The sequence below is a fragment of the Stomoxys calcitrans genome, chromosome 3 (genome assembly GCF_963082655.1).
Source record: "Stomoxys calcitrans chromosome 3, idStoCalc2.1, whole genome shotgun sequence".
NCBI lineage: Eukaryota > Metazoa > Arthropoda > Insecta > Diptera > Muscidae > Stomoxys > Stomoxys calcitrans.
Genome location: NC_081554.1, coordinates 117,596,772 through 117,624,334, shown reverse-complemented (window position 1 = coordinate 117,624,334; position 27,563 = coordinate 117,596,772). Strand labels below are relative to the sequence as shown.

The following is a 27,563-nucleotide window of genomic DNA, read 5'->3' as shown; positions in this document are numbered from 1 at the left end:
AGGCACGGCCTCAGAAGCCATCACACCTAATATGGTTGAAAAGTCTTCTGACCAAAGACGAAACGCGTCCCATAGCGGTGGGTGTATGTTGCTATCTTTGGCTTAATTTTTTTATTTTATTGGACATTTATATATAGTTGTTAAGAAAATGAGAAATTTTAAAAACACCGATGTATTGGGTTGCCCAAAAAGTAATTGCGGATTTTTTAAAAGAGAGTAAATGCATTTTCAATAAAACTTAGAATGAACTTTAATCACATACTTTTTTTACACTTTTTTTCTAAAGCAAGCTAAAAGTAACAGCTGATTACTGACAGAAGAAATAATGCAATTACAGAGTCACAAGCTGTGAAAAAATTTGTCAACGCCGACTATATGAAAAATCCGCAATTACTTTTTGGGCAACCCAATATATTCCTTAGCCAAATTGTGTGAATAATGTTGCACTTGCAATTCACTTTCCAATCGTATTTATTTATTTGTATAAACACCCTGCTATATATGTTAAGGACGATTTAATATTTTAATTATCTGTGTCCCCTTCAAGCCTTTTCTTATGAGTTTAAAAAACCATTGTTATAATTTTGTCAACTTAGATATCTAGAAAGAAAAAAAAAAACAACATCTTTTTATACACATATTTTGCCTAGCTGGTCGCAATGCCTTATTTTATGTGAAGGTGAAAAACTTATTAAATTCGATATTTTTATTAATACCCGGAAAATGTAAATTAATTTAAGAAATAAAAATAAAGGATGATTTACCTATTATCTTTTTGCCAACACTGGTTACAACAGCTCACGCACGTTTTTTGTTTTGTTTCACAATCAAACATCTTTTCTTTTATACATATTGTCATGATTGGTCTATATATATATTTGGTAAGTTTTGGGGGTGGGGCTGCCCCCCTGGGTACCCCATCCAAAATTGGGATGTTTTAGAGTCTATAAGGAACACACAAACAAACATACAAACAAACAAACACAAATTGATTTTTATATATAAAAAAGATTTACGATGAATTATTAGCGGTTCAGCTGTTTTAGAGTCTATAAGGAACACACAAACAAACATACAAACAAACAAACACAAATTGATTTTTATATATAAGAAAGATTTACGATGAATTATTAGCTCATTTGACGAACCTGTTTATACATCCAAATTCTTCCCTTTTGGTCGAATTGCAGTTTAAACAAACTCTTGAGTGACGCGAAAAATTCGTTTCGAGATAGACAAACAGGCTATTAATCTGTATGTCAATGGGTCGGATATCTAGAATAGTCTCCAATGTCTTAGTGGGAGTGGTTCTCATCGCTTTGCCTATGCCAAGACAACATGTTCTCTGAATCTGTTGTATGGTCCTAATGTTGCACTTTTTCTCTATAGCGGTCCATTAAACTACTGAGGCGTAAGTAAGTATTGTTCTAATAACGCTCCTATAGAGCCAGTCGACTATCCTCGGATTCACCCATTTCGAGCCAACGGCTCGTCTAGATAGTGCCCAACATCTGTGAACCTACTCAGTGCGCTCCTGATGTGACACTTCCAATTAAGTTTCCTATCCAAGATGATTCCTAAGTATTTGACCTTTGCCATCAGATATCGAAATTGAATTGATGAAACGTGGTGCGTGAAATTGGCCCACCTACGTCTTTCTCGTGAACAGGCACATTTCAGTCTTCTCTGGGCTAATATTGAGACCCCTGGGTCTATCCCAGTCATATGCCATATGAAAGACCCTTTTCGGCCTTTCTGCATAGCTGGTTCGGATCCATACCCTAGGAAGTATTATAACATCATCTGCATAGACGGGTTCAAATCCCTCCTAAGTCAGCATCAGTAATAAGTTATTACTGGTGCTCACTTTCTCCCTTATATTTATGTCATGGGACCTTCAGTTTAACCACCTGTTCCTTAGCATATGGTTTATCCAGTCTCTAAAAACCGGGTCCACCCGGTACTGGGATAAGGATTGGATCAGTGTGTCGGTTCACACATAGTTAAAACCCCCCTCGATGTCAATGCATACCGCCAGTATGTACGTTTGGATTCTAAGTATTCTTCTATTTTATGCACAACCTCGTGCAGGGCAGTCTCAACCGACCTACCCTTGACATGCTGACATGCATGCTGTTTGTATTTGAGGAGTTCACTGGATGTCCTACTCTTTATCAGGGTATCCATAATACGTTCCATGGTTTTGAGTGGAAAGGACTTAAGGCTTTTAGGACAATAGGCATTTGGTGTCGCATAACTTGTCTTGCCTTGGGCTTGTTTATAAACACCACCCTTGCCTCCTGCCAGGGTTTCGGAGTATGTGCAAGTCCTAGGCACGCTGTGAAAATAGTGACCAGATGAGATGCCAGATAGTCGGCTTTTATTTGTAGTAACGCCGGAAATATTCCATCAGATCCGGGTGACTTAAATGGTTTGAAGCTCCTCAAGGATTCCTTCACCATAAATTCCGTTATTAAAAACCTTCGATCATCATCATTATTCCAAGATTCCGGTAATCCCTCCCCTTATCCATTGTTTTCAAACAAGCCAGATCTTGGAGATCGATACACTGATTGTTTGACATTTTATGGCAACCCAAAAACAGGAATTTGTTAAGGAAAAAATTGGAATCGAGCAGCCTGCGGACATGTGACACAATCAGGACAATATGGGTATCAATTGAGGGGTATTAAAGAGTAATAGTTTGAGAGAAGAGTCAGAATATTTGGGACCAAGTGTTAGGTGGCCCGAACATTCATACATATTTGGGATATGTTGCAAATATTCCCATGAACATTCCATTAAGGAACAGCAGGTACACTTCACTCATATCAATGAGTTCTGTCCGATTCAAGTTAAAAGTCGATGGTAAAAAACTCTCTCCAATGCAGAGCGCCACCACAAACAAATCTCGCCAGCATTATTTGCGTATACCCTGCGCAGAGAATTTTTTCTGATGTTTTCACCACGATGGCTCGCAGTAGGACAGGTTAGGTTATAGTGGCGATATGCTACCGACTTATATTGATATTTTGTTGTCCATTGTGATGCCACGGAAGCGGCAGAGTAAAGCCTTTGGTGGGCATTGATACCTCGACCATATCGCTGTTATTTCGAGGTCGCTAGTTACTCGGCTACCAAGGCACTCATATTTAGGATAAGGTTGATCCGGAAATTACTTTTGGGCCATTAAAAATATAGTTTGGAATATGGGACTTATGTGACATGTATTTAAAAGTAAAAAACAAATACGCTGAGTGAAAGGAGGCCACCGTAACGCAGACGTTAGCATGCCCGCCTATGACGCTAAACGCCAATGCTGGCGACATTAGTAAGGTACTTTGTCATGCAAATACTTCTCGCTAAAGAGGTTTCACTCTGCGACACGCCGTTCGGAATAGGCTTTAAAAAGAAGGACCCCTATCATTGAGCTTAAACTTGAATCGGAGATCACTCATTGCTTTGTGAGGAGTTTGCCCTAGTTCTTAATGGAATGTTCATGGGCAAATTTGCAATAGAGTGAAAATTTTCAATTTTCACCAAGTTTGTTTTTGGAAACCCGTACTTTTACTTACCTGTATTAGTTTTGTATGCATGGAATGAAAGTGAATACAATGTTTAGTTAATTTGGCTAGAAAGTTCAAAACGATTTATTGAAATATTCTTTTCATACGCACTTCTGCTTCTGTATTCTTATCGCCTATGTCTACAAATATTTGTCTTCTTCCGGGGATTGTGAACAGTGATTCTGAAGTGGAACTATTCCTTTTTTGCTTTACTTTATTCCTTTTTAACATAATTGAGTTCATTAATGGAGTTGTCCTAGAAGCACTTTCGTGCGAATTCTCATGTGGTTGTTTAAGCGTTTCCTACTGCTACTACAAATCTAATCAATAGAGTTATAAATCGATACTTGCATATCAACTAATTAATTATTATAAATACAATATTTAAATTATTTGCTAATTTGTTTCAATGTTTGTAACCAATCGGTGAATTTGGATAAATGCAAGGAGTGATTGTACTCCTCGGCACTATACTTAGAGCTAAACATTCAGAAATCAATATTCGTTGATATCCCGAGAGGGGTTGTCATTCCCGAATAGATGGTATCGAACCTGGGACCTTACAAGAACTCTCGAAATGGTTCATCGAAGTTGTTGTTATCGCCCGCAGTATCGCCATAGCCATTCATAATAATAGCATTTTGCTGTTGCGGTGGAGGTGGTGGTACATTCGGCGTTTGTTGTTGAGGCATCAGGATCTGATTGTGATTGGAAATCATGATGTGATGAGACTGATGGTGCATGTGGCTGAGTGGTTGATTCTGTATCTGTATCGTAGTGGTTGCTGTTGTCAATGACTGGGGTGTGACATTTTGATGGTGTTCCGCGAGGAGAGTACAATTATAGGTCGCTCCATTGGCCAGTGACGTGTCGTCATAGCAATTACCGGATAGTGCAATTAGGCCGTTAGCATTATTGCCAGCGGGATTGCCATTTAAACCAAGAATATTGACGTCAGGCTCAATACCATTGTTAACTGTAGTGGTATCTACAGCACCGTTGCCGTTCATAAGCGCGCCATTGAATTCCAAAGCCGACTCCTCATTACGTTTGGCCAGTATTATGTGCGTCAAATTGATGATGTAATTTTTGGCCAATGTCAGCGTTTCTATTTTTGAGAGGCGGCGTTCCATTTCTACATGGGGAATCACTTCTCGTAAGGACTGGAATGAGAACGAATAGATAGAGATGCATGTTAGACAATGAAGTTACCCATAACCAGACAAATTTGTCAGCTATTAGCAGCACTGTTTGCTGAAATGTCATTGTTATAAACGGTATACACTGCCGCTCACAAGAATAGAACAACTAATACACTAATCTTAATACTTTTCTCAAAATTGTAGTATTAGGTGGTTCTAAAGTATATCATTATCTTATAACACTTGTCTAATTTCAATATAAAATACTTAACATTTGTTGCCTTTTATATAACAAAGGATAACGCAACAAAAACAATATAAAGTAATAAATTCAAGCAAAATAAGAGGATCTTTTGAATAGAACTCCCCAATTGAAATAAGTATAGACATGAAAGTGAATGTCAAATTGAGATTCCATTGCAGGATATTGTTAAAGTAAAATATTATTATTATTATATTCCAAATTAAGAACAAAGTTTTTTTCATTATATTTAATAAGTGGTACCTTTATCCTGTTTAAGGATCTACCACGATATTTTGTTTTACATAATATCTTATTGCACCTTTAGAAAATCGGGTTTTATGCAGAACTAGGATTGTTTTTGTCTCTCAACGAGTTATTTTACTTAAATAATGCTGTATTTTTAACTTGAAAACATGCCAACCATTCCCATATTCTTTCTATAGTATCTATATCGGGAGAATCTGATGGTCATCTGGTGGTTTGTCGACTAAAGTCATTTGAAAACATACATTTTCGAGCTAAAATCTTCACCTCAAGGCTCCGAAAATGTTTTTGAGTTGGCAAAAGTCCTTATCTACAGAATCTTATATAGTGCCCGTTTAATTTGGATGCCAGAAATGAAACACAACAGCTCAAAAATAAGTAAAGGTTCCCCACACAATGACAATGCCTTATTGATTATAAAAAAGAGCTTTTCCTTTCGACGTTTGCGAATGTAATAATTAACTTTTAGGCCTAGACCAATCTTTTTTCATCCACCACCATAGGATGTGGGGTCTACTAATCTTGTCACACACAGAGTATAATATCATGCCTTTCAACATCCATGGTAAGTATGATCCAAATCTCGTCTTCTATATTCCCTAGAAGTTTAAATTGTTACCTGATTATGCTGAATTTTAGTACATAAAATACGCGTATGCCCTTCAACTGAGTTCAGTTGAGTAAATTTTAAGCAAAATTCATGGTGGAGGATTCGCAGATTCGGCCCGGTCGAGCTTAGCACATTTTTACTTGTTTAGCTAAATAAATAATTTGGCTCTATTTTAACACATATGGTAATTGTGGGTTTCTCTTAACTTTTTTATACACATCAACATAAGATGGTGGGTATACTAATCTAGTTATTCCGTTTGTAACACCCTGAGATATTGACTCGCTCCGGTTCATAGAACCGATCGTCGCTGGAACGTTATGGCCATGGTTATATGGTTATATGGCTCGTCCAAAAACCGAAACACACAATAAAGCCAACGTATTATATCATTTGCGAGCCACCAAAAATATTTGCTTCAAAGTTTTTTTAAAAACAAGTAAAAATGCGTTAAGTTCGGCTGGGCCTTTTGAATATCCACCACCTCCGGTAAACCACTTTTCATCCGGTGAAAATTGCATACCTTATGTCCCATAGCAGTTATGTCGAAATATGTTCCGATTTGGACCAAATACTTATAAGTAAAAGTCATTGTTCAATTGTGTATAACAAAATATTGGTCTTTTTAATAGCTATATCTAAAAATAAACAGATCTGAACCATATACCACAGGGATGTCGAAAATCCTAACATAAGTCTCTGTGATTTCAGTGAAATCGGATTATAAATGTGCCTTTTATGGGGCCAAGACTTTAAATCGAGAGATCGTCTATATGGCAGCTATATCCAAATCTGGACTGATTTGGGCCAAGTTGCAGAAAAATGTCGAAGAGCCTAACACAATTCAATGTTTAAATTTCGGCGACATCGGGCAATAAATGCGTCTTTTATGGATCCAAAACCTTAAATCGAGAGTTCGGTCTATATGAAAGCTATATTCAAATCTGGCCCCATCTAGACCAGATTGAAAAAGGATGTCTAAGGACCTAACACAACTCACTGTCCCAAAAATCGGACAATAAATGCGCCTTTTATGGGCGCTAGACCTTAAATCGAGTGATCGGTCTATATGGCAACTATATCTAAATCTGGACCGATCTAGGCCAAATTGAAGAAAGAGTCGAAGAGCCTAACACAACTCACTGTATCAAATTTTAGCAAAATCGGATAATAAATGTGGCTTTTATGAACCTAAGACCCTAAATCGGCGGATTGGTCAATATGGCAGCTATATCCAAATTCGAACCAAATTAAATATGGATGTTGAAGGGCTTAACACAACTCATTGTCCCAAATTTTAGGAAAATCGGATAATAAATGTGGTTTCTATGGGCCTAAGATTTCAAATCGGCGGATCGGTCTATATGGGGGCTATATCAAGATATACTCCGATATAGCCCATCTTAGAACTTAACTTGCTTATGGAAAAAAAAATAGTCTGTGCAAAATTTTAGCTCAATATCTCTATTTTTATACCCTCCACCATAAGATGGGGGGTATACTAATTTCGTCATTCTGTTTGTAACTACTCGAAATATTCGTCTGAGACCCCATAAAGTATATATATTCTTGATCGTCGCGACATTTTATGTCGATCTAGCCATGTCCGTCCGTCCGTCCGTCTGTCTGTCGAAAGCACGCTAACTTCCGAAGGAGTAAAGCTAGCCGCTTGAAATTTTGCACAAATACCTCTTATTAGTGTAGGTCGGTTGGTATTGTAAATGGGCCATATCGGCCAATGTTTTGATATAGCTGCCATATAAACCGATCTTGGGTCTTGACTTCTTGAGCCGCCAGAGTGCGCAATTCTTATCCGATTGGAATGAAATTTTGCACCACGTGTTTTGCTATGATATCCAACAACTGTGCCAAGTATAGTTCAAATAGGTCCATAACCTGATATAGCTGCCATATAAACCGATCTTGGGTCTTGACTTCTTGAGCCTCCAGAGTGCGCAATTCTTATCCGATTGAAATGAAATTTTGCACGACGTGTTTTTTTATTATATCCAACAACTGTGTTAAGTATAGTTCAAATCGGTCCATAACCTGATGTAGCTGCCATATAAACCGATCTTGGGTCTTGACTTCTTGAGCCTCTAGCGTGCGCAATTCTTATCCGATCAGAATGAAATTTTGCACGACGTGTTTTGTTATGATACCCAACAACTGTGCCAAGTATCGGTCTATCGGTCTCGGTCTATAGCCCGATACAGATCCCATATAAATCGTTCTCTCTATTTTACTTCGTGAGCCCCAATGGGCGCAATTCTTATACGAATTGGCTGAAATTTTACACAGGTCTCCAACATATAATTTAATTGTGGTCCGAACCGGACCATATCTTGATATCGTTTTAATAGCAGAGCAACTCTTTTCTTATATCCTTTTTTGCCTAAGAAGAGATGCCGGGAAAAGAATTCGACAAATGCGATCCATGGTGGAGGGTATATAAGATTCGGCCCGGCCGAACTTAGCACGCTTTTAGTTGTTAAAGACTGTAGACGATCGTCCGTCGTGGACGATCGTCTTAGATTTGTACGCTGATTAAGAATATATATACTTTATAGGGTCGGAAATGGATATTTGGATGTATTGCAAACGGAATGACAAAATCAATATACCCCCGTCCTTCAGTGGTGGGTATAAAAAGTGTATAACTATAAGAGCATAAGTGTAACATTAGTGTACCATTTTTTTCAGAATCGAAATCACAATAAGTTCATTTGTGTAAATTTTTAGTAGAATCCACTGTGGTGGTTTCCCAAGACCCGGCCTGGCCGATCTTAGCTCGTGTTAACGTGTTTTATTATACCCTCCACCATAGGATGGGGGGTATACTAATTTCGTCATACTGATTGTAACTACTCGAAATAGTCGTCTGAGACCCCTTAAAGTATATATATTCTTGATCGTCGTGACATTTCATGTCGATCTAGCTATGTCCGTCCGTCTGTCTGTCGAAAGCACGCTAACTTCCGAAGGAGTAAAGCCAGCCGCTTGAAATTTTGCACAAATACTTTTTATTAGTGTAGGTCGGTTGGTATTGTAAATGGGCCATATCGGTCCATGTTTTGATATAGCTGCCATATAAACCGATCTTGGGTCTTGACTTCTTGAGCCTCTAGAGTGCTCAATTCTTATCCGATTGGAATGAAATTTTGCATGACGTGTTTTGTTATGATATCCAATAACTGTGCCAAGTATGGTTCAAATCGGTCCATGTTTTGATATAGCTGCCATATAAACCGATCTTGGGTCTTGATTTCTTGAGCCTCTAGAGTGCTCAATTTTTATCCGATTGGAATGAAATTTTGCACTACGTGTTTTGTTATGATATCCAACAACTATATCAAGTATGGTTCAAATCGGTCCATAACCTGATATAGCTGCCATATAAACCGATCTTGGGTCTTGACTTTTTGAGCCTCTAGAGTGCGCAATTCTTATCCGATTGGAATGAAATTTCGCACGAACGGTTTTGTTATGATATCCAACAACTGTGCCAGGTATGGTTCAAATCGGTTCATAACCTGATATAGCTGCCATATAAACCGATCTTGGGTCTTGACTTCTTGAGCCTCTAGAGTGCGCAATTCTTATCCGATTGGAATGAAATTTCGCACGACGTGTTTTATTATGATATCCAACACCTGTGCCATGTATGGTTCAAATCGGCAAATAACCTCATATAGCTGTCATATAAACCGATCTGGGATCTTGACTTCTTGAGCCTCTAGAGGTCGCAATTGTTAGTCGATTTGCCTGAAATTTTGTACGACGGATTCTCTCAGGACCATCAACATACGTGTTTATTATGGTCTGAATCGGTCTATAGCCCGATACAGCTCCCATATAAATCGATCTCTCTATTTTACTTCTTGAGCCCCCAAAGGGCGCGATTCTTATTGGCTGACATTTTACACAGGTCTCCAACATATAATTTAATTGTGGTCCAAACCGGACCATATCTTGATATCGGTCTAATAGCAGAGCAAATCTTTTCTTATATCCTGTTTTGCCTAGGAAGAGATGCCGCGGAAAGAACTCGACAAATATGATCCATGGTGGAGGGTATATAAGATTCGGCCCGGCCGAACTTAGCACGCTTTTACTTGTTTAATATTGTATTCGTTACAATAAAAAACAAGTAAAAACATGCTAAATTCGGCCGGGCCGAATCTTATATACCCTCCACCATGAATCGCATTTGTCAAGTTCTTTAAATGACTTTTTCAATATATATGTAAGTTACACTAAGTTATTGACCGATATGGTCCGTACTTGTCATGTGAATAGAAAAATACCACAAAAATTGGGAGGTTATAAACCAATATAAACCATACTTAGCATAGTTGTTGAAGACAAAACTAAATATTTCATGCAAAATTTCAGCTTAATCAGATAATTGCGCAATCTAGGGGCTCAAGAAGTCAAGATCTCAGATTGGCAGCTATACCAGGTTATGCCCCGGACAAAACGGGAATGGTGGAAAGCTCCGTCTTTATGCGGAGTAGCTACAAATGCGGCCAATGCAGTCAGCGATTGTCGAGAGGAGTGTCTCGGTGAGGAGTCAGGTGGCACTGGCTCTTCCCGCCCCGGAAAATTATGAGAATCACTATGAGAAACAAAGGTATCACGTTGTCGACCCACGGACCATGATTTGGGGATCTGCTGCTGGAATGTCCGCACTCTCTATAGAAAAGGTGCAGTATACGCGCTGGCGGAGATATTGGAGAAGTACAAGGCAGATATTACCGCCTTACAGGATGTGCGATAGACTGGAAATGGCGTTACAACAACACCGAACGGTGACGAACTAAACTATAGCCGCCATGGCATGAATTTTGCTGTGTAGTTGTGGTTAGTCGGAGACTGTAAAACCATTTCTCAGGCTTTACTCCGGTTAATGAAAGGAAAACCACAATCCGCCTAAAAGCCAAATTCTTCAACATCAGCCATATTTGTGCCCATACCCCGACGGAAGACAAGGACGAGCAGGCCAAGAATATTTTCTACGAGCGCTTACACTCAACCAAATTTGTTGTTCAAAGCAGCAAAAATGTTTGCTAAAACTGCAGCTTTTGCCTGCTGAAAATGGGAAATCAGACATTATTGCTGTTTCCGCAAACATGGGGCTGCTGTATTAGCAAACATTTCTTACTGCTATTTCAACTAACAAAATCTGCTGTATTGAATACACAAGTCTGCTGAAAAAAATGTCTATGCTAATTTTTATGGCGCCCGTTACATGTTTTGATTACTTTAGGCATTTTTTATACCCACCACCGAAGGATGGAGGTATATTCATCGAAATATCCATTTCCGACCCTATAAAGTATGTATATTCTTGATCAGCGTAAAAATCTGGTTAAGTTCGAAGATGGGCTATATTGGACTATATCTTGATATAGCCCCCATATAGACCGATCCGCCGATTTAAAATCTTGGGCCCATATAAGCCACATTTACTATCCGATTTTGCTGAAAATTGGGACAGTGAGTTGTATTATCCGATGTCACCGAAATTTGGGACAGTGAGTTGTGTTAGGACCTTCGACATCCTTCTTTAATTTGGCTCAGATCGGTCCAGATTTGGATATAGCTGCCATATAGACCGATCTCTCGATTTAAGGTTTTGGCCCATAAAAGGCGCATTTATTGTCCGAAATTTGAGAGAGTGGGTTAAGTTAGACCCCTCGGAATATTCTGCAATTTGGCTTAGATCGATCAAGATTTGCATATAGCTGCCACATAGACCGATCATTCGATTTGGTTTTGGGCCCATAAAAGGCGCATTTATCGTCCAAATTTTGGACAGTGAGTTGTATTAGGCTCTTCGACTTTTTTATTTAATTTGGCTCAGATGGATCCAGATTTGGATATAGCTGCCATATACACTGATCTCTCGAGTTAAGGTTTTTGTGTCATTAAAGGCCCATTTATTGTCCGATTTCGCCGAAATTTGGGACAGTGAGTTGTGCTAGGCTCTTCCACATTTTTCTGTAACTTGGCCCAAATTGGTCCAGATTTAGACATAGCTGCCATATAAATATATCTCGATTTAAAGTCTTGGTCCCATAAAAGGTGCATTCATGATCCGATTTAACTGAAATTTTACACAGTGACTTATGTTAGGCTTTTCGACATCCATATCGTATATGGTTCAGATCGGTTTATTTTTAGATATAGCTACCAAAAAGACCAATATTTTGTTATACACAATTGAACAATGACTTGAACTATTAGCATTTGGTCCAAATCGGTACATATTTCGATATAGCTGTTTGGGGCATTAGGTATGCATTTTTCCCCGGGTTTTGACGAAAGGTCGTTTACATATATACCCGAGGTGGTGGGTATCCAAAGTTCGACCCGGCAGAACTTAGCGCCTTTTTACTTGTTTAGAATTTTCTTAGAAATTCTGTTGGAAGGGATGATTTTAATTTGTGATATATTATTGTAAAGATCCATCTATTTGGTTTACAATTCGAAATGTGGCTGGTATAGCTCGCATTTTTGTTATTTGTATTGTATCTTTTGTATCTAAATTTAAAGAAAAAAGTTTATGTAAAGTATACATTCAGTGGTGATTATAAACCTCCACTGAGACACACATTTACATTTGTGTTTTAATTTTTTCTTCTAAAATCCCCTTCATAAGTCGTTGCTATTTTCAGCAAATTTGTCTATGAGTGTCGAAAAGAATATGACTGCTGCCCCGCCTATGATATTAAAATCGTTCTGGGAGATTTTAATGTGAAGATAGGGAAGGAAAACATCTTTGGTATAACAGTCGGAAAGTTTAACCTCCACAAGATAAGTCCAGTAATATGTTGATGCTGATAGATTTTGCAGCGGCAAAAAACCTTGTAGTTAGCAGCACCAGTTATCAACATTAAAATATTCAAAAAGCCACATGGCTGTCACCCGACTAAAATATGGGGAACCAAATTGATCACGTTGTGATAGATGGAAGGCATTCATCCAGGGTGTTATATGTACGATCCACCCGTAGAGCGAATAAAGATTCGGATCATTACCTTGTTGCAGCAAAGGATCGTGCTCGTTTATACATGGCGAGGAAAGTACGATCTGACACTGCACGGAAGCCGGACAATGAAAAGCTGCAAACACAACAGATGACAACGGCATACTCCACTCGACTTACCCATCTGCTTGATGAACGCACTCCGATGATATAATGGTGCAGTGGCAAACCATTGCCCACTCCATGGAAAATGCCACGAAATCCGTACTTGGGTACCGGAAGCCTCCCCCAACAAACCCCTGGTACGACCAATAGTGTCGAGATGCTACTGAAGTCAAGAATGCGGCATATAGAGCAACCCTGCAATCAGTAGGAACGCGCCAGATGAAAGAGAGGTATCGGGAGAAAAGGAGAGAGGAGGAACGTCTTTTCCGCAGAAAGAAAAAGGAAATGGAAAGACATGAATGTGAGAGAATTGAGATGTACTGGAGTCAGAATGACCAATGAACTAAACATCAAACCGATGGCATTGGTGCAGGCACAACCTCCTTCAGAGACAAAGAAGGAAATCTGATAACTTACACATATAGCATGCTGAGGATATGGAAAGAACATTTTATCCAACTGCTAGTGTCCGACATTGGCAGCGAAGAGGATACAACAGAACTAATCAATGATGATGGTATAGAATGTTTACCTCCTAGTCAGTATGAGGTCCAAGTAGTAGTGACCTGACTAAAGAACTACAAGGCAGCAGGAGCCGACGAGTTACACTCTGAACTATTTAAGGCCGGAGGCGGCACGCTGATAAGGCGCATGCATCAGCTTATCTACGCAATCTGGCTAGAAGAACGCATACCCGACGATTGGAACCTCAGCATACTATATCCCGTACACAAGAAAGGAGACAAGACGGAATGTGCCAACTACAGAGGAATAAGTCTCCTCCCCATCGAATAAAAGTTACTCTCGAGCGTACTGTGTGAAAGATTTAAACCTGACTTCAATGAGATAATCGGGCACTATAAATGCGACTTTAGACTGGTAAATCAACACCTACCATCCCTTTTTTTACTACAAAGCCGTTTTTGATATCCCTATACGTTCAAAGGTTTTTCAAGCCATGTCTGAGTTAGGTATCCCTGCAAAATGAATAAGACTCTGCAGGGTGACACTTGCTGATACGCGTTCCTCAGTAAGAATAGGAAAGAATCTGTCCGAACCATTCAATACCAAACGAGGTTTCAGACAAGGAGCACTTTATCGTGTGATCTCTTTAATATCATGCTGGAGAAGATTATGCGAGATGCAGATGTGAATAGATATGGCATACTACTCATAAGAGAACGTCTACTCCGACGACATCGATACCATAGGTCGGAAATAGTAACTGCTACCTTTGAAAGAATTGAAAGAGAGTCAGTGAAAATGGGTCTGGCAGTAAATTGAGCTGAGAAAAAAGGAATGGTTTCAACTCCCAAAACGCCTTGTAACACCGATGAGATATAGAAAATGGAGAAAGTTGGGAACCGCACCGCCGTAGCCGAAACAAATGACACCAGTATTAAAATAGAGCAGAGGATAATCCTGCAAACAGATATATCTTCGGATTAAGTAAGGAGTTTAGAAAGAAGGCCACCTCTCGACATACGAAGATTACTCTATACAAGACACTGTTATTATATGGTTCTGAGGCATGGGTACTTGCGAAAGCAGGCAAGGCAGTGCTTGGAGTGTTTGAGAGAAAGATTCTTGGTAAAGTTTTTGGACCAGTTTGCGTTAACGGAGAAAATAGGCGTCGTACGAACCACGAGCTGCATGCGCTGGAAAGATTAAGAAGTGGTAGACACCTCGAAACTTGGTGTCAGAGATTATAAAATGAGCGCAGAAGATCGGGGCGCTTGGAACGCTATTTTACGTTCGGCTAGTGGAACAACAAGTGGTTCTGACATAGCCAAGTATATTAAGTATCAGGTTACAAACGACTTAGACCATACGTGGCACAATTGTTGGAAGTCATTACAAAATAGCCTGCGCAAAATTTCAGCCAGATCGGATGAGAATTGCGCTCTGTAAAGGCTCAAGAAATCAAGACCCGAGACCTTACTTGGCATTTGTTGGAAGTCTTACCGAAAGGACATATGCAAAATTCAACCAAATTGGATAAGAACTGCGCCTTCTAGAAGCTCACGAAATCTAATCGGGAGCTACATCTAAACCTGAACCGACTTTGATGAAATTTTGCACACGTATTGGGACTTTGAATAAAATGTCTAGTGCTAAATTTTGTAAAGATCGGAAAAAAACTGTGGCTTCTACAGCCTTAAATGATCATATCGGATGAAAGATATATATGGGAGCAATGTCTAAATCTGGTCCGATTTTGAGAAAATTTTCGCATAATGAGGACGTCGAATAAAAATCCTCACGTTAAATCTTGTACAGATTAGACCAAAACTGTGGCTTCTACAAGCTTAAAAGGCCATATCAGATAAAAGATATATATGGAAGATATGTAAATCTGGCCCGATTTTGACGAAATTTTGCATACGAATGGAAAAGTCTAATAAAATACCTCTTGCTTAATTTTGTACAAATCGGACAAAAATTGTGGCTTCTTCTGCCTTTATTGGCCATATCGGATGAAAGATATATATGGGAGCTATATCCTTCATCCGATGTATATATATCTGAACCGAAATTTTGTACACACATGAGGACGTCGAATAGAACACCTCATGCGAAATTTTGTACAGATCGGACCAAAATTGTGGCTTCTACAGCCTTCAAAGACCATATCGGATGAAAGATATATATGGGAGCTATATCTAAATTTGGTCCGATTTTCAAAAAATTTTGCACACATATGAGGACGTCGAATAAATCACCTCATGTTAAATGTTGAAGAGGTCGCACACAAACTGTGGCTTCTACAGGCTTAAAAAGCCATAGCGGTTGAAAGATATATATATTTATGGGAGCTATATCTAAATCTGAACCGATTTTTTTCTAAAATCAAGAGCGTTTATCCTTGGACCAAAAAAAGATTTGTCCAAAATTTCATGACAATCGGACAACAAATGGGACCTGTACCTTGATCACAAGAATACATATTGGCAGACGGACATAGCTAGATCGAATCAGGAAGTGATTCTAAGCCGATCGGTATACTTATCAATGGCTCTTCTTCTTCTTAGCGTTGCAAGCAAATGCACAAAGTTATAATACCCTGTACCACAGTGATGGTACTGTTCGCATGACCTTACCTTATAAGTGCATCCTGAATGAAACCCAAACGAATGTATGAGCGTAATTGTTCTTGTTTGTATGGTTTACGTATGTTGTATATAAGATTGTCATGTTTGTTTGTAAAATAAGAGATTTATTTTCAAGAACTTTATGCAAAGATATTACAAACAAGTAAAAGCGTGCTAAGTACGGCCGGGCCGAATCTTATATACCCTCCACCGTGGATCGCATGTGTTGAGTTCTTTTCCCGGCATCTCTTCTTAGGCAAAAGAAGGATATAAGAAAATCTTATAAAAAAGGATCTACTATTAGAGCGATATCAAGATATGGTCCGGTTTGAACCACAATTAAATTATATATATGCGGCCTTTGCGGACCAAGAAGTAAAATAGAGAGATCGATTTATATGTTAGCTGTATTGGGCTATAGACCGATTCAGACCATAATAAACACGTATGTTGATGGTCATGAGAGAATACGTCGTACAAAATTTCAGGCAAATTGGATAATAATTGCGACCTCTAGAGGCTCAAGAAGTCAAGATCCCAGATCGGTTTATATGACAGCTATATCAGGTTAAGAACCGATTTGAACCTTATTTGACACAGTTGTTGAAAGTAAGAATAAAATACGTCATGCAAAATTTCAGCCAAATCGAATAGGAATTGTGACCTCTAGAAGCTCAAGAAGTCAAGTCCCTATATCTGTTTATATGACAGCTATATCAGGTTATGAACCGATTTGAACCATACTTGGCACAGTTGTTGGATATCATAACAAAACACGTCGTGCAAAATTTCATTCCAATCGGATAAGAATTGCGTACTCTAGAGGGTCAAGAAGTCAAGACCCAAGATCGATTTATATGACAGCTATATCAGGTTATGGACCGATTTGAACCATACCTGGCACAGTTGTTAAGTATCATAACAAAACAACGTCGTACAAAATTTCATTCCAATCGGATGAGAATTGCGCACTCTAGAGGCTCAAGAAGTCAAGACCAAGATCGGTTTATATGGCAGCTATATCAGGTTATGAACCGATTTGAACCATACTTGGCATAGTTGTTGGATATCATAACAAAACACGTCGTGCCAAAATTCATTCAAATCGGACAAGAATTGCGCCCTCTAGAGACTCAAGAAGTCAAGACCAAAGATCGATTTATATGACAGCTATATCAGGTTATGGACCGATTTGAACCATACCTGGCACAGTTGTTAAGTATCATAACAAAACAACGTCGTACAAAATTTCATTCCAATCGGATGAGAATTGCGCACTCTAGAGGCTCAAGAAGTCAAGACCAAGATCGGTTTATATGGCAGCTATATCAGGTTATGAACCGATTTGAACCATACTTGGCATAGTTGTTGGATATCATAACAAAACACGTCGTGCAAAATTTCATTCCAATCGGATAAGAATTGCGTACTCTAGAGGGTCAAGAAGTCAAGACCCAAGATCGGTTTATATGGCAGCTATATCAAAACATGGACCGATATGGCCCATTTACAATACCAACCTACCTACACTAATAAGAAGTATTTGTGCAAAATTTCAAGCGGTTAGCTTTACTCCTTCGGAAGTTAGCGTGCTTTCGACAGGCAGACGGACGGACATGGCTAGATCGACATAAAATGTCACGACGATCAAGAATATATATACTTTATGGGGTCTCAGACGAAAATTTCGAGTAATTAGAAACAGAATGACGAAATTAGTATACCCCCCATCTTATGGGGGGTATACTACTAATTGTTGCCCATAAATATGCGGCAACAATAATCCACCAATATTCAAACAACTACAGTCAATATGGGATAAGTGAAGTGAAAGAGGTTTCATTTATCCATAATAGCGTAGTTCGAATAAGTGAAATTAGTTATCAGTTAAGCAAGTAAATAACTTATGACAAAAAACAAGTAAGAGCGTGCTAAGTTCGGCCGGGCCGAATCTTATATACCCTCCACCATGGATCGCATTTGTCCAGTTCTATGCGCAGTATCTCTTCATAGGCAAACAATGAATATTGAATAAGAACTGTTGTGTTATTGGAGCTATATCAAGTTATAGTCCGATTCGGACCATAAATGAATGCTGAAAATTCTAGATGTCATTGTGTAATATTTCAGTTCATTCAGATAAGAATTGCGCCTTGAAGCGGCTCAAGAAGCAAAATCGGAAGATCGGTTTATATAGGAGCTGTATTAAGCTATTGATCGATTCAGACCATATTAAACACATATGTTGAAGGTCGTGAGAGAAGCTGTTCTACAAAATTTCTTCCAAATCAGATGAGAATTGTGCCCTCTAGAGGCTCAAGAATTCAAGATCCCAGATCAGTTTATATGACAGCTATATCAGGTTATGTACCGATTTGCGCCATATTAAGCACAATTATTGAAAGTCATAACGAAAGACTTTCAGCCAAATTGGATGAGAATTGCGCGCTCTATGGACTCAAGAAGTCAAGACCCAAGATCGGTTTATATGACAGCTATACCAGATTATGGACCGATTTCAATCATACTTAACACTGTTGTTTGAAGTGACACCCAAATACTTCTTAACACAGTTGTTGGAAGCGATACGAAAACATTACGTGCAAAATTTCAGTCGAATCGGACGAGAATTGCTCCCTCTAGAGGCTCAAGAAGTCAAGACTCGAGATCGGTTTATATGGTAGCTATATGAAAACATGGACCGATTTGAACCATTGGCAATCCCAACTAACATACAATAATAAATGGTATTTATGCAAAATTTCAAGCGGCTAGTTTTACTCCTTTGAAAGTTAGCGTGCTTTCGACAGACAGACGGACGGACATGGCTAGATCGACTTAAAATGACATGACGATCAAGAATATATATACTTTATGGCGTCTCAGACGCATATTTCGAGGTGTTACAAACAGAATGACCAAACTAGTATACCCCCATCCTATGGTGGAGGGTAGAAAAAACAACCAAAACAAAATCAGCTGTAGTTTTGCAAATTTTCGCTGGAAGTCGTTTGCGTTCTTTTGCTTGCAAACTTTTTAAAGAGAGTAAACTGACTCTTACTCTCCTGCAAGTTTTTATTGGAAAAGTACTTATTGATATGTTTTGGCAAGTTTTATTTTTTAAACAGATATTTTTCATAGAAAAACATTTTTTACTTATGTGATTTTACTTTCATATAAAACTGAAATTATAAATGTAAACAGGTTTTATTTACCGACATTTCACTGAAACGAATTCATTTACTATACACACTACTCACTATTTCCACTGTTAAATATGGAATGACTGGCGTACCTGAAATGCGTCATTTAGGCTGTGCATTCGCATGCGTTCTCTTTCGTTGGACTCCAGGCGGCGTAAATTTCGTTCCTTTGCATTAAGTGTGCCCTTTCTGCGGCGATTGGGATTTGTGCCCGATGAATTTCTGCCACGACTTGAAGGTCGTGCCCCGCTCCCGCCACCATTACTGCTGCCACCTCCTCCACTGGTGTCATCGCTTTGCGAACTTGAATCTGTCATTTCCATATCATAATTATTGCTTAACTGCTCTCGTGTAACAGGGAGAAACCGCATTGTCGGCGTTTGTTTTAGCATCCGCAAGAAAAAGGAAAAGAAAATACCGAAAGAAGATTACAAGGGATAAAGAAATATAAAAAAAATTATTATAATATATAAACAGTCTTGTTCAATGGTGGGCTTCATAAGAATAGTGACCTTTCATGCATGCTGACAAATACATGCCAAACCTATTCAACTCAAGAATTTCTATTCAAAATCAAATTAAATTTCATAATGATACAGATTCCTATATGAGTTAAAAAAATATGGGCTTTATTTGAATTTTAAGATCACTTATGGGTATTTATATCTAATAAACGCCTGCGATTTGCCAGATCAAACTAACGGCATAAAAATATTTAATCTAGATTTGACATTCAAATCAACGGGAGACAATTCATTGTAAATAGCAAGCGTCGTAGATACATTTCCGTTATATATAGAACTCATTAGCCGTGTGTGTATCCTTGTAGTCCAAATTGTGTGTATCCTTGTAGTCCAAATTATCACCAAACTTTTATTATACAATATAAGAATCTACAAAGTTCTTTTTGTTGTCTATGCGTTCAAGATCACTTATTTTTAGCTGGCATTTACCATAGGGGTAACTTCGCAACCAATGGTCGTCCAACTTATTTGTTAGTTGACAACCGTGAGTGATTTTATCTTATTCTAGCTGACCCGGGCCCGCTCCGCTGCGCCTTCTTTTACTTTATATGGAACAAAAGTTTCCTTGGATTATTTATTTTCGACTTGATTAACTTTCTTTTAATTTGACTAACAGTTTAACAATATAAGTGCCTTTATCTGAATCCCATATGATCTTTATTAGTCCAAGAATTTATGTTTGGATGTAAGGTGTACTCCATTCTTAAAATACTTAATTTCAGCCCGATATTCTTATGATGTCTGATTTAGTGGTGTTTTAGGGGGGAGATGGTCCCTCAGATACTTGGCCCCGAAATTATATCAGCATCGTGCTCTTCTCTCAAATACCATTATTTTAAACCCCATATTGCCATTGGCTTAAGAGGAGTTTACAGGATGAGGCGTCCCCCAAACACATGGCCCCAAAATAGGTTATCAAATTCGTTTTCTAATCTCAAATACCTTTCATTTGAGCCACATATTGACGTGGTCGGAAAATTTTTTCCCTTTAGGGGTGTTTTGAGAAAGCGGTGATGTCCTAAATACATGGCCCTACATTAGGATATCAAATTCGTATTCTACTCCCAAATACCTTTATTTGAGCCCCACATTGCGATGGTCACTTCAAAATTGCTGTTTGTGTGGTATTTTGGGAAAGGGGTGGACCCCCAGAAAATTGGTCCCGAAAATGGGCATAAATTCTTGCTCTACCCCCAATTCCCTTCATTAAAGCTCCACATTGACATGGTCGGAAAATATGCCCGATTTAGGGGTGTTTTGGTGATTGAGGTGGTCCCCAAACACTAAGCCCGGAAAATATATCAGCAACGTGCTCTATTCTCATATATCTATATATGATTTATGTCAACCCCATATTGCCATTGCGCTCAAAATTGGATATCAAATTCGTTTTCTAATCTTATTTAAACTCTTTATTGCAAAAGTCAGCAAATATGTCCGGTTTGGGGTATTGGCCCTAAAAACTATGAATATTAAGTTCCACTCTCTTGTCCTATTTGGGGGTTGTTATGTTGGTGGGACGTCCGCTAGACAATTGGTCCCTAATGTTGATATCAGATACGTGATCTACTCCCACATATATTGGGTTGCCCAAAAAGTAATTGCGGATTTTTCATATAGTCGGCGTTGGCAATTTTTTTCACAGATTGTGACTCTTTCTTCTGTCAGTTATCAGCTGTTACTTTTAGCTTGCTGTAGAAAAAAGTTTAAAAAAGTATATTTGAATAAAGTTCATTCTAAGTTTTATTAAAAATGCATTTACTTTCTTTTAAAAAATCCGCAATTACTTTTTGGGCAACCCAATATATCGGATTCGTGTTCCACTTTAAAAACCCCCCTATTTGAGCCTCATATTGCAATAGTCAGAACATACTTACTATTTGGGTGGTGTTGTGGGGGTGGGGTGGCCCCATAGACACTTTTTCCGTATATTGATATCAAATTCCTGCTTTAATTCCAAAGACCTTTCATTTGAGGCCAATATTGCTATGGTCGTAAATTTGTCCCCTTTGGGGGATGTTAATGATCAGAGACGGCCACCCAAACACTTGGTCCCATATTTGGATATCAGATTCTTATTCTACATTCAAATACCTTTTATTTAAGCCCCATATTCCCATGGTCAGTAAATAAGTCCTGTTTGGGGGGTGTTTTGGGGCTTGGGGTGAACCCCCAGAAACGTGGTCCTATATTTGGATATCAGATTCGTATTCTACTCGCAAATACCTTTAATTTGAGTTCCATATTGCCATGGTCGGCAAATTTGTCCGATTTAGGGGTGTTTTGGGGCTTGGGGTGGTCCCCCTAGCACTTGGTCCGACAATTGGATATCAGATACGTTTTCTTATCCTTAATACTTTTCATTTGAGTCCCATATTGTCGTGTTTGTTCTAAATATATGTTTGGTAGGTTTCAGGGTGGGGCAGCCCTCCTAGGTACCCCATCCGAAATTTGGATACCAAATTTTTATTTTTAGGGTACTATATGAGAGCACACAAAATTTCGCTTAAATCGCACCACTCATCTCCGAGATCTGGCGTTTCTGACAATTAGGGTAAGGGGGAGGGTCCGCCCCACCCCCCCCCCCCCCCCCCCTCCAGATATCAAAAAATGTAGTACCCTATTTTCAAATTTCCTATTTTCAAATTTCAGTAAAATCGGTTCAGCCGTTTCTGAGTCTATAAGGAACACACAAACAAACAAACAAACAAACCTACAAACAAACACAAATTGATTTTTATATATAAGATTATCTTGTATACCAAAGTATACAGTCGATTTATAGTTTTCATGTGGAGGTGGCGATCCTCGTCAAGCTGTGTTGTAGGTGAGCAAGCTCATTCCGGTCCTAAAGACCCATTGGCTCGGGAACAGGGTGGCCATTGGTTATTTAAAGGCGCCAATAACTCGCCTTGTCATATCGAGCATCATAGGCACTCAGTATTTGTACAAGAGCCTGTGCCGCCTGGCCTCTCGCTGAGACTCTACGCTCGATATCGCTGATTGTCCGCAACTGACCTTGCAGCTACTCCGTATTGGGCATTCCACTATCCTCAAACTGGTAGCTGGCAGTTAAGCTTCTCGTGACAGCAGTGAACACTAACAGATCAGACCTCAATGCTCCTGTGTGGCGCTCGCAACTATGCCGTGCCGGGAAGATAAATGGTAATAGTAAAGTAAATTGATTTCGTGGTTCTAGACCGATTTAGGAAAATGGATATTAAAATTCCATCGACATGAAATCAATTAAGAGTAGAGGCTGGGTTATCTTTTGAAAAGTGACCTGGGCGAAGACAACATCTTTCGTTCTCATAGAAAAAGCAGAGTTGCAGTTCCCTTTTATTTTCATTTGTTTTAAAGCTTCAAGATGTGTATATTTTTTTCTTATTGCTGTTTAAGTAGCTTTTTTAGCAAGGTCAAATAACTCTCCTCTCCACATTCTAAGCCAACTGAGTTTACGGAAAAGAACTTTTTATACCCATGTCCGTCCGTACGTCTGTCGAAATCACGATAGCGGTCCTACGCGTAAAGCTAGCCACTAAAAATTTTGCACAGCTATCTAATATTAATATAGGCCATTGGAGATTGCAAATGGGCCACATCGGTTCAGATTTGGATATAGCTCCCATATAAACCGATCTCCCCTTTTTGAGCTCCTAGAAGCCGCAATTTTTGCCCGATTTGCCTGAAAGTTTGCACGTACTGTTCTGTCCGAATCGGTGAATAACCTGATATAGCTCCCATTTAAACCGATCTCCCGATTTAACTTCTTTAGTCCTCACATGCCGCAATTTTTGTTCGATTTGGCTGAAATTTTGCATGCGGTGTTCTATAACGACTTTCAACATCTGCACCAAATACAGTCCAAAGTAGTCTATAACCTGATATAGCTCCCATATAAACCGGTCTTTGGATCATCCTTGTTCGATTCCTAGAAGCTTTAATTTTTGCTGGTTTGATAGATGTTTGGTATGTGGGATAAAATTATGCCCTTCAACTAAATTTATTTTGTATACATTTTTAGCAGGATTCATGGTGGTGACTTCCCAGATTCGGCCCGGCCGAACACGCACGCTTTTACTTATTATATAATCAAAACTAACGGTAGAAACCTCGACTGTTAGAGTGGCTTCGCCAGGCTTTACTAGCCGACAAACGACTGGTCAGCAGGGCTATTAACGAAGACACCTGGTTCGAGCCTTAAGGCCTGGGCCATCGGCCTTCTCTGGCAAACCAATACGCACTTTAACATGTTGGAATAATAAATGGCGCAACACTGATCCTAAAATTCTCACCGATAAGGAGAGAGGCTCCCTTAATTGGACTCGGAGATTCGCTGAACGGGCTATCCCAAATGCAAAACATCTAGATAAGGAAGCGGCATCTCAGGCAGCTAGAAGAACCTTTGCTAATGTCGCTAAGGACAGCTTGGTGATGGTAGTTGTCGTCAAGGGAGAAGAACAGGGCTGTATACCTAAGAACAACTGGAGTGGGATAGTCAATGGAATTTAATCTCGTTTCTGACGATGCAGGCTGGTATCGGGGACGTAAAAACGGACTGCTTTCGGGGTTGCGCCTTAAAAAGATTGGTCAGATCTGGCCAGGCGCGGCACTGGATTTAGTTAAATAGGAAGATATTCCTTCTCAACCAATGGCACACGCTTGGATACCAAGAATTCCCTCATATTCTGAACCCATATTTGGGAGACTAAGTGACTGTAATCCCAATCTTTCAACCACTGACTAGAAGATTGGTAGATCGGATGAGGCTTATGGTGACCGGTAACATGCAATATTCGAACTTAATAGCAGACCTCAAAAAGTCTGAAGGAGTTGTATCGTGCGGATTCAACAAGATGAGACTTAAGATGTATAGAAGCGGTGGGGTTGGGGAATCAGGAGACGACTCAACCGTTGTTGCTGAACACTTGTCTGAGGAACTATCGACCACATCCCTAAAGTCTGGCGGATTGCAGCAGACTGAAAATTCCTCTTCCACGCTCAAGAGAGGAGGGGAAGGCATCGGTCATCCGGTTGGACTGGGCTCAAAATGTGCGCCAGCGGGGAAGGACGGAACTCAATAAGTACTTCGATCGCTGGTATAGCATCTAAGGAGGAATCGTCCACACCGGAAGTGTCCAGTGTTGGCTGTCTTCCCTATGTATGGCACACGATTCAGAGATGCCGCCTTCAAACTTTAAGTTGCTGGTTGATGCCGCTTCAGCAGGGAAGAAGATTCTCATTGTAGAAAGTGATGCTAACGCAAATCACCAGATATGGGTAAGTTCGGATGTCAACGAAAGGCGTGAGCTGCCTATCGTATCTTATATACAAAAATTAATTTGTTTTTGTTTGATAGTACGTTGTTTGTTTGTCGGTTTGTATGTTCCGTATAGACTCAAAAATGGCTGAACCAATTACCTTGAAATGTACACAGGTTGTGTAGGTTGGTCTGGAAGGAAACATAGGCTATATATTTTTTTTTGTCAAATGTAAGGTATTGGGTCCAAGTACCCAGGAAGTCGCGCTAACCCAAAAACTTATAAAAGCAGATAAATTTAATGTCCATATCAATATGGGGCTCAAACGAAAGGTATTTGGGAGTAGATTACGAATCTGGCATACAAATTAAGATTGAAGTGTAGGGGGTCTTCCCACCCCCCAAAAACGCCCCAAATGGGCATATGACCCATCATGACTATATGAGACTCGGTTTGTTTGTTTGTTCCGTAGAGTCAAAAACGTTGCTTACCCTAAAAACGCCACCCAAAAGCAAAAGTGGATTGATAGGCACAATATGGGTATCAAATGAAAAGTATTGGAGACTAGAAAACGAATATAGTATTAAATTTTGAGTCTAAGTACCCAGCGGGCCGCCTCAACCCCGAAATTCCTCTAAACCGATATATTTGACGTTCCTATTAATATGGGCATCAAATGAAAAGTATTCGGCCGTATATTACAAATATGGCATAAAAAGTTAGGTCCAAGTAATGGGTCGCCCCACCTCCAAATACCCCCAAATGGACATATCAGCCGACCATGGCTATATGGGATTCAAATAAAGGATATTTGGGAGGAGATTACGAATATAACATTAAAATTTGCGTTCAAGTCTAGGTGGCGCTTTTTCTCCTAATTGACCCATTATGGAAAAAGAATTTGATGTCCAATTTGGGGGGACGCCATAAATCACCCCCTAAACTGAACTTCATTTCCAACAATAGCAAAAACACTTCTTATTACCCAAGTTTTAAAAAATACCAGATCTCGAAGATTGGTTGTGATTTGTTCGAATTTTTTTTCACTCTCACAGTCACCAAAACCAGAACATGGTTTGTTGGAGTCGAGTGCCTCGGGGGCCGCCCAAAACCCGCCTAACGGATATATAGACCAATCACGACAATATAGAGCCATGTGTTTGGAGAGCCGCCCCACCTGGTAATTGTGGCTAGACAAATTGTTGTGACCACAGCTGTGAGGCTAAGGAAGGTTTATCCTTTGGTCATGCGGCGGCTACAGACACTGTGTTATCCTTGATACAATGCCCGATGGATTACACACTGCCTGAGCCGCTTTTTAATAAGAAGTACTGTTAGAACCCATTGGAACTGCAATATCCCTGCTAGTATAAGTAATATTGAATTGCTGTACGGTTGGTTCCAAACTAGATGACCAGTTGGGCTTTGGTCTGAAAACCCTATCGAGAATGTTATCTGACCACTGCAGTGTGTATCAAGCGGAGATCCTTACAATTAAAGAAGTGAGGAATGGCGTCGATATAATATCATAACGACAACTGGCATAAATACTTACTCAGACCGCCATTAAATCCCTAGAGAATGTATTTCTGAATTCAAAAACCTCCCTCGACTGTCACAGATCTCTTAACGAGATTTCACAGGGAATTGTAAAGCTGAAGAGCTTGCGAGACTGGGAATTACTTTACACATTCTAGGGGAACTGGAATCTGTGGGTATGTCTCTAGCGACATGTAAGCTAGGTTTTCAGGACCAGTCCCTAAGGGCAACGGATGATAGTTGGTCACAAAGGAGGGGTTGTGAACATTCCAAAATGATGTGACCAAATTTAGACTTTGCTGTCGCTGGCTAGAACAGACGTCTCAGTCATTATGTCCGTCATGACAGGTCACAGTCTGATCGGAAAACATGCTGACAGACTGAAGGTTGCAAGTTACGACTTTTGCAGAAGCTATGAGGCCGTCCGAGGAAGAAGAGACTATAGAACATCTGTGGTGTGCATGTCCCGCACTGGCAGTCAGAAGGAGTTCCACTTTATGTTCTCATTTCTTTAAGAACTTGTCTTATTTAGCGGATGTGAACATCCGCAAGTTGTTGAGTTTTTTAAAGGCGATCTTGCAAGACTAGAAGTCATCTTACTTCTCCTGTTCCTGTGGTATCATAATGGACGATAACATCTAAGCGGGTCCGATGACAGACTAATACTTAAATCTAACCTTACCTGTCAGAATGAATGAAGAAGCTCCAGCGAAAAAGTCTTGTGAAGGAGAGCATTGTGGTACACGCAAGCCTAGACGACTTAAAGTCAGAAGGAAAGACTATATGGTGAAAGACATCTCGAATCTTGGTGTCAGAGATTTTAGAAGAAGCACAGAAAATCGAGGCGCTTGGAACGTTATTCTAAGTTCAGCTAATGGGGCAAATGATCAGCTATAGCCAATTAAAGTAAAGTAAGTAAATAATACCATTCTTCCATAATGGAATATTCTTGGGCAAACTTG

At 39.5% G+C, this 27,563-nt stretch overlaps 1 protein-coding gene across 2 annotated transcripts in view; it reads right to left on the bottom strand.

Annotated features, from left to right (window-relative positions):
• Positions 1-3,639: 3,639 nt before the first annotated feature.
• LOC106085289 (protein dimmed) overlaps positions 3,640-27,563 on the bottom strand; it is a 64,078-nt gene continuing 40,154 nt past the window's right edge. For both annotated transcript variants that reach the window (XM_059364629.1, XM_059364628.1), the window contains exons 3-4: positions 19,370-19,618; positions 3,640-4,729 (exon numbers count right to left, since the gene is read on the bottom strand). In XM_059364629.1, the coding sequence (XP_059220612.1) occupies positions 4,127-4,729; positions 19,370-19,618 (852 nt within the window). In that variant the 3' untranslated portion in view covers positions 3,640-4,126. The remainder of the gene's footprint in view (positions 4,730-19,369; positions 19,619-27,563) is intronic.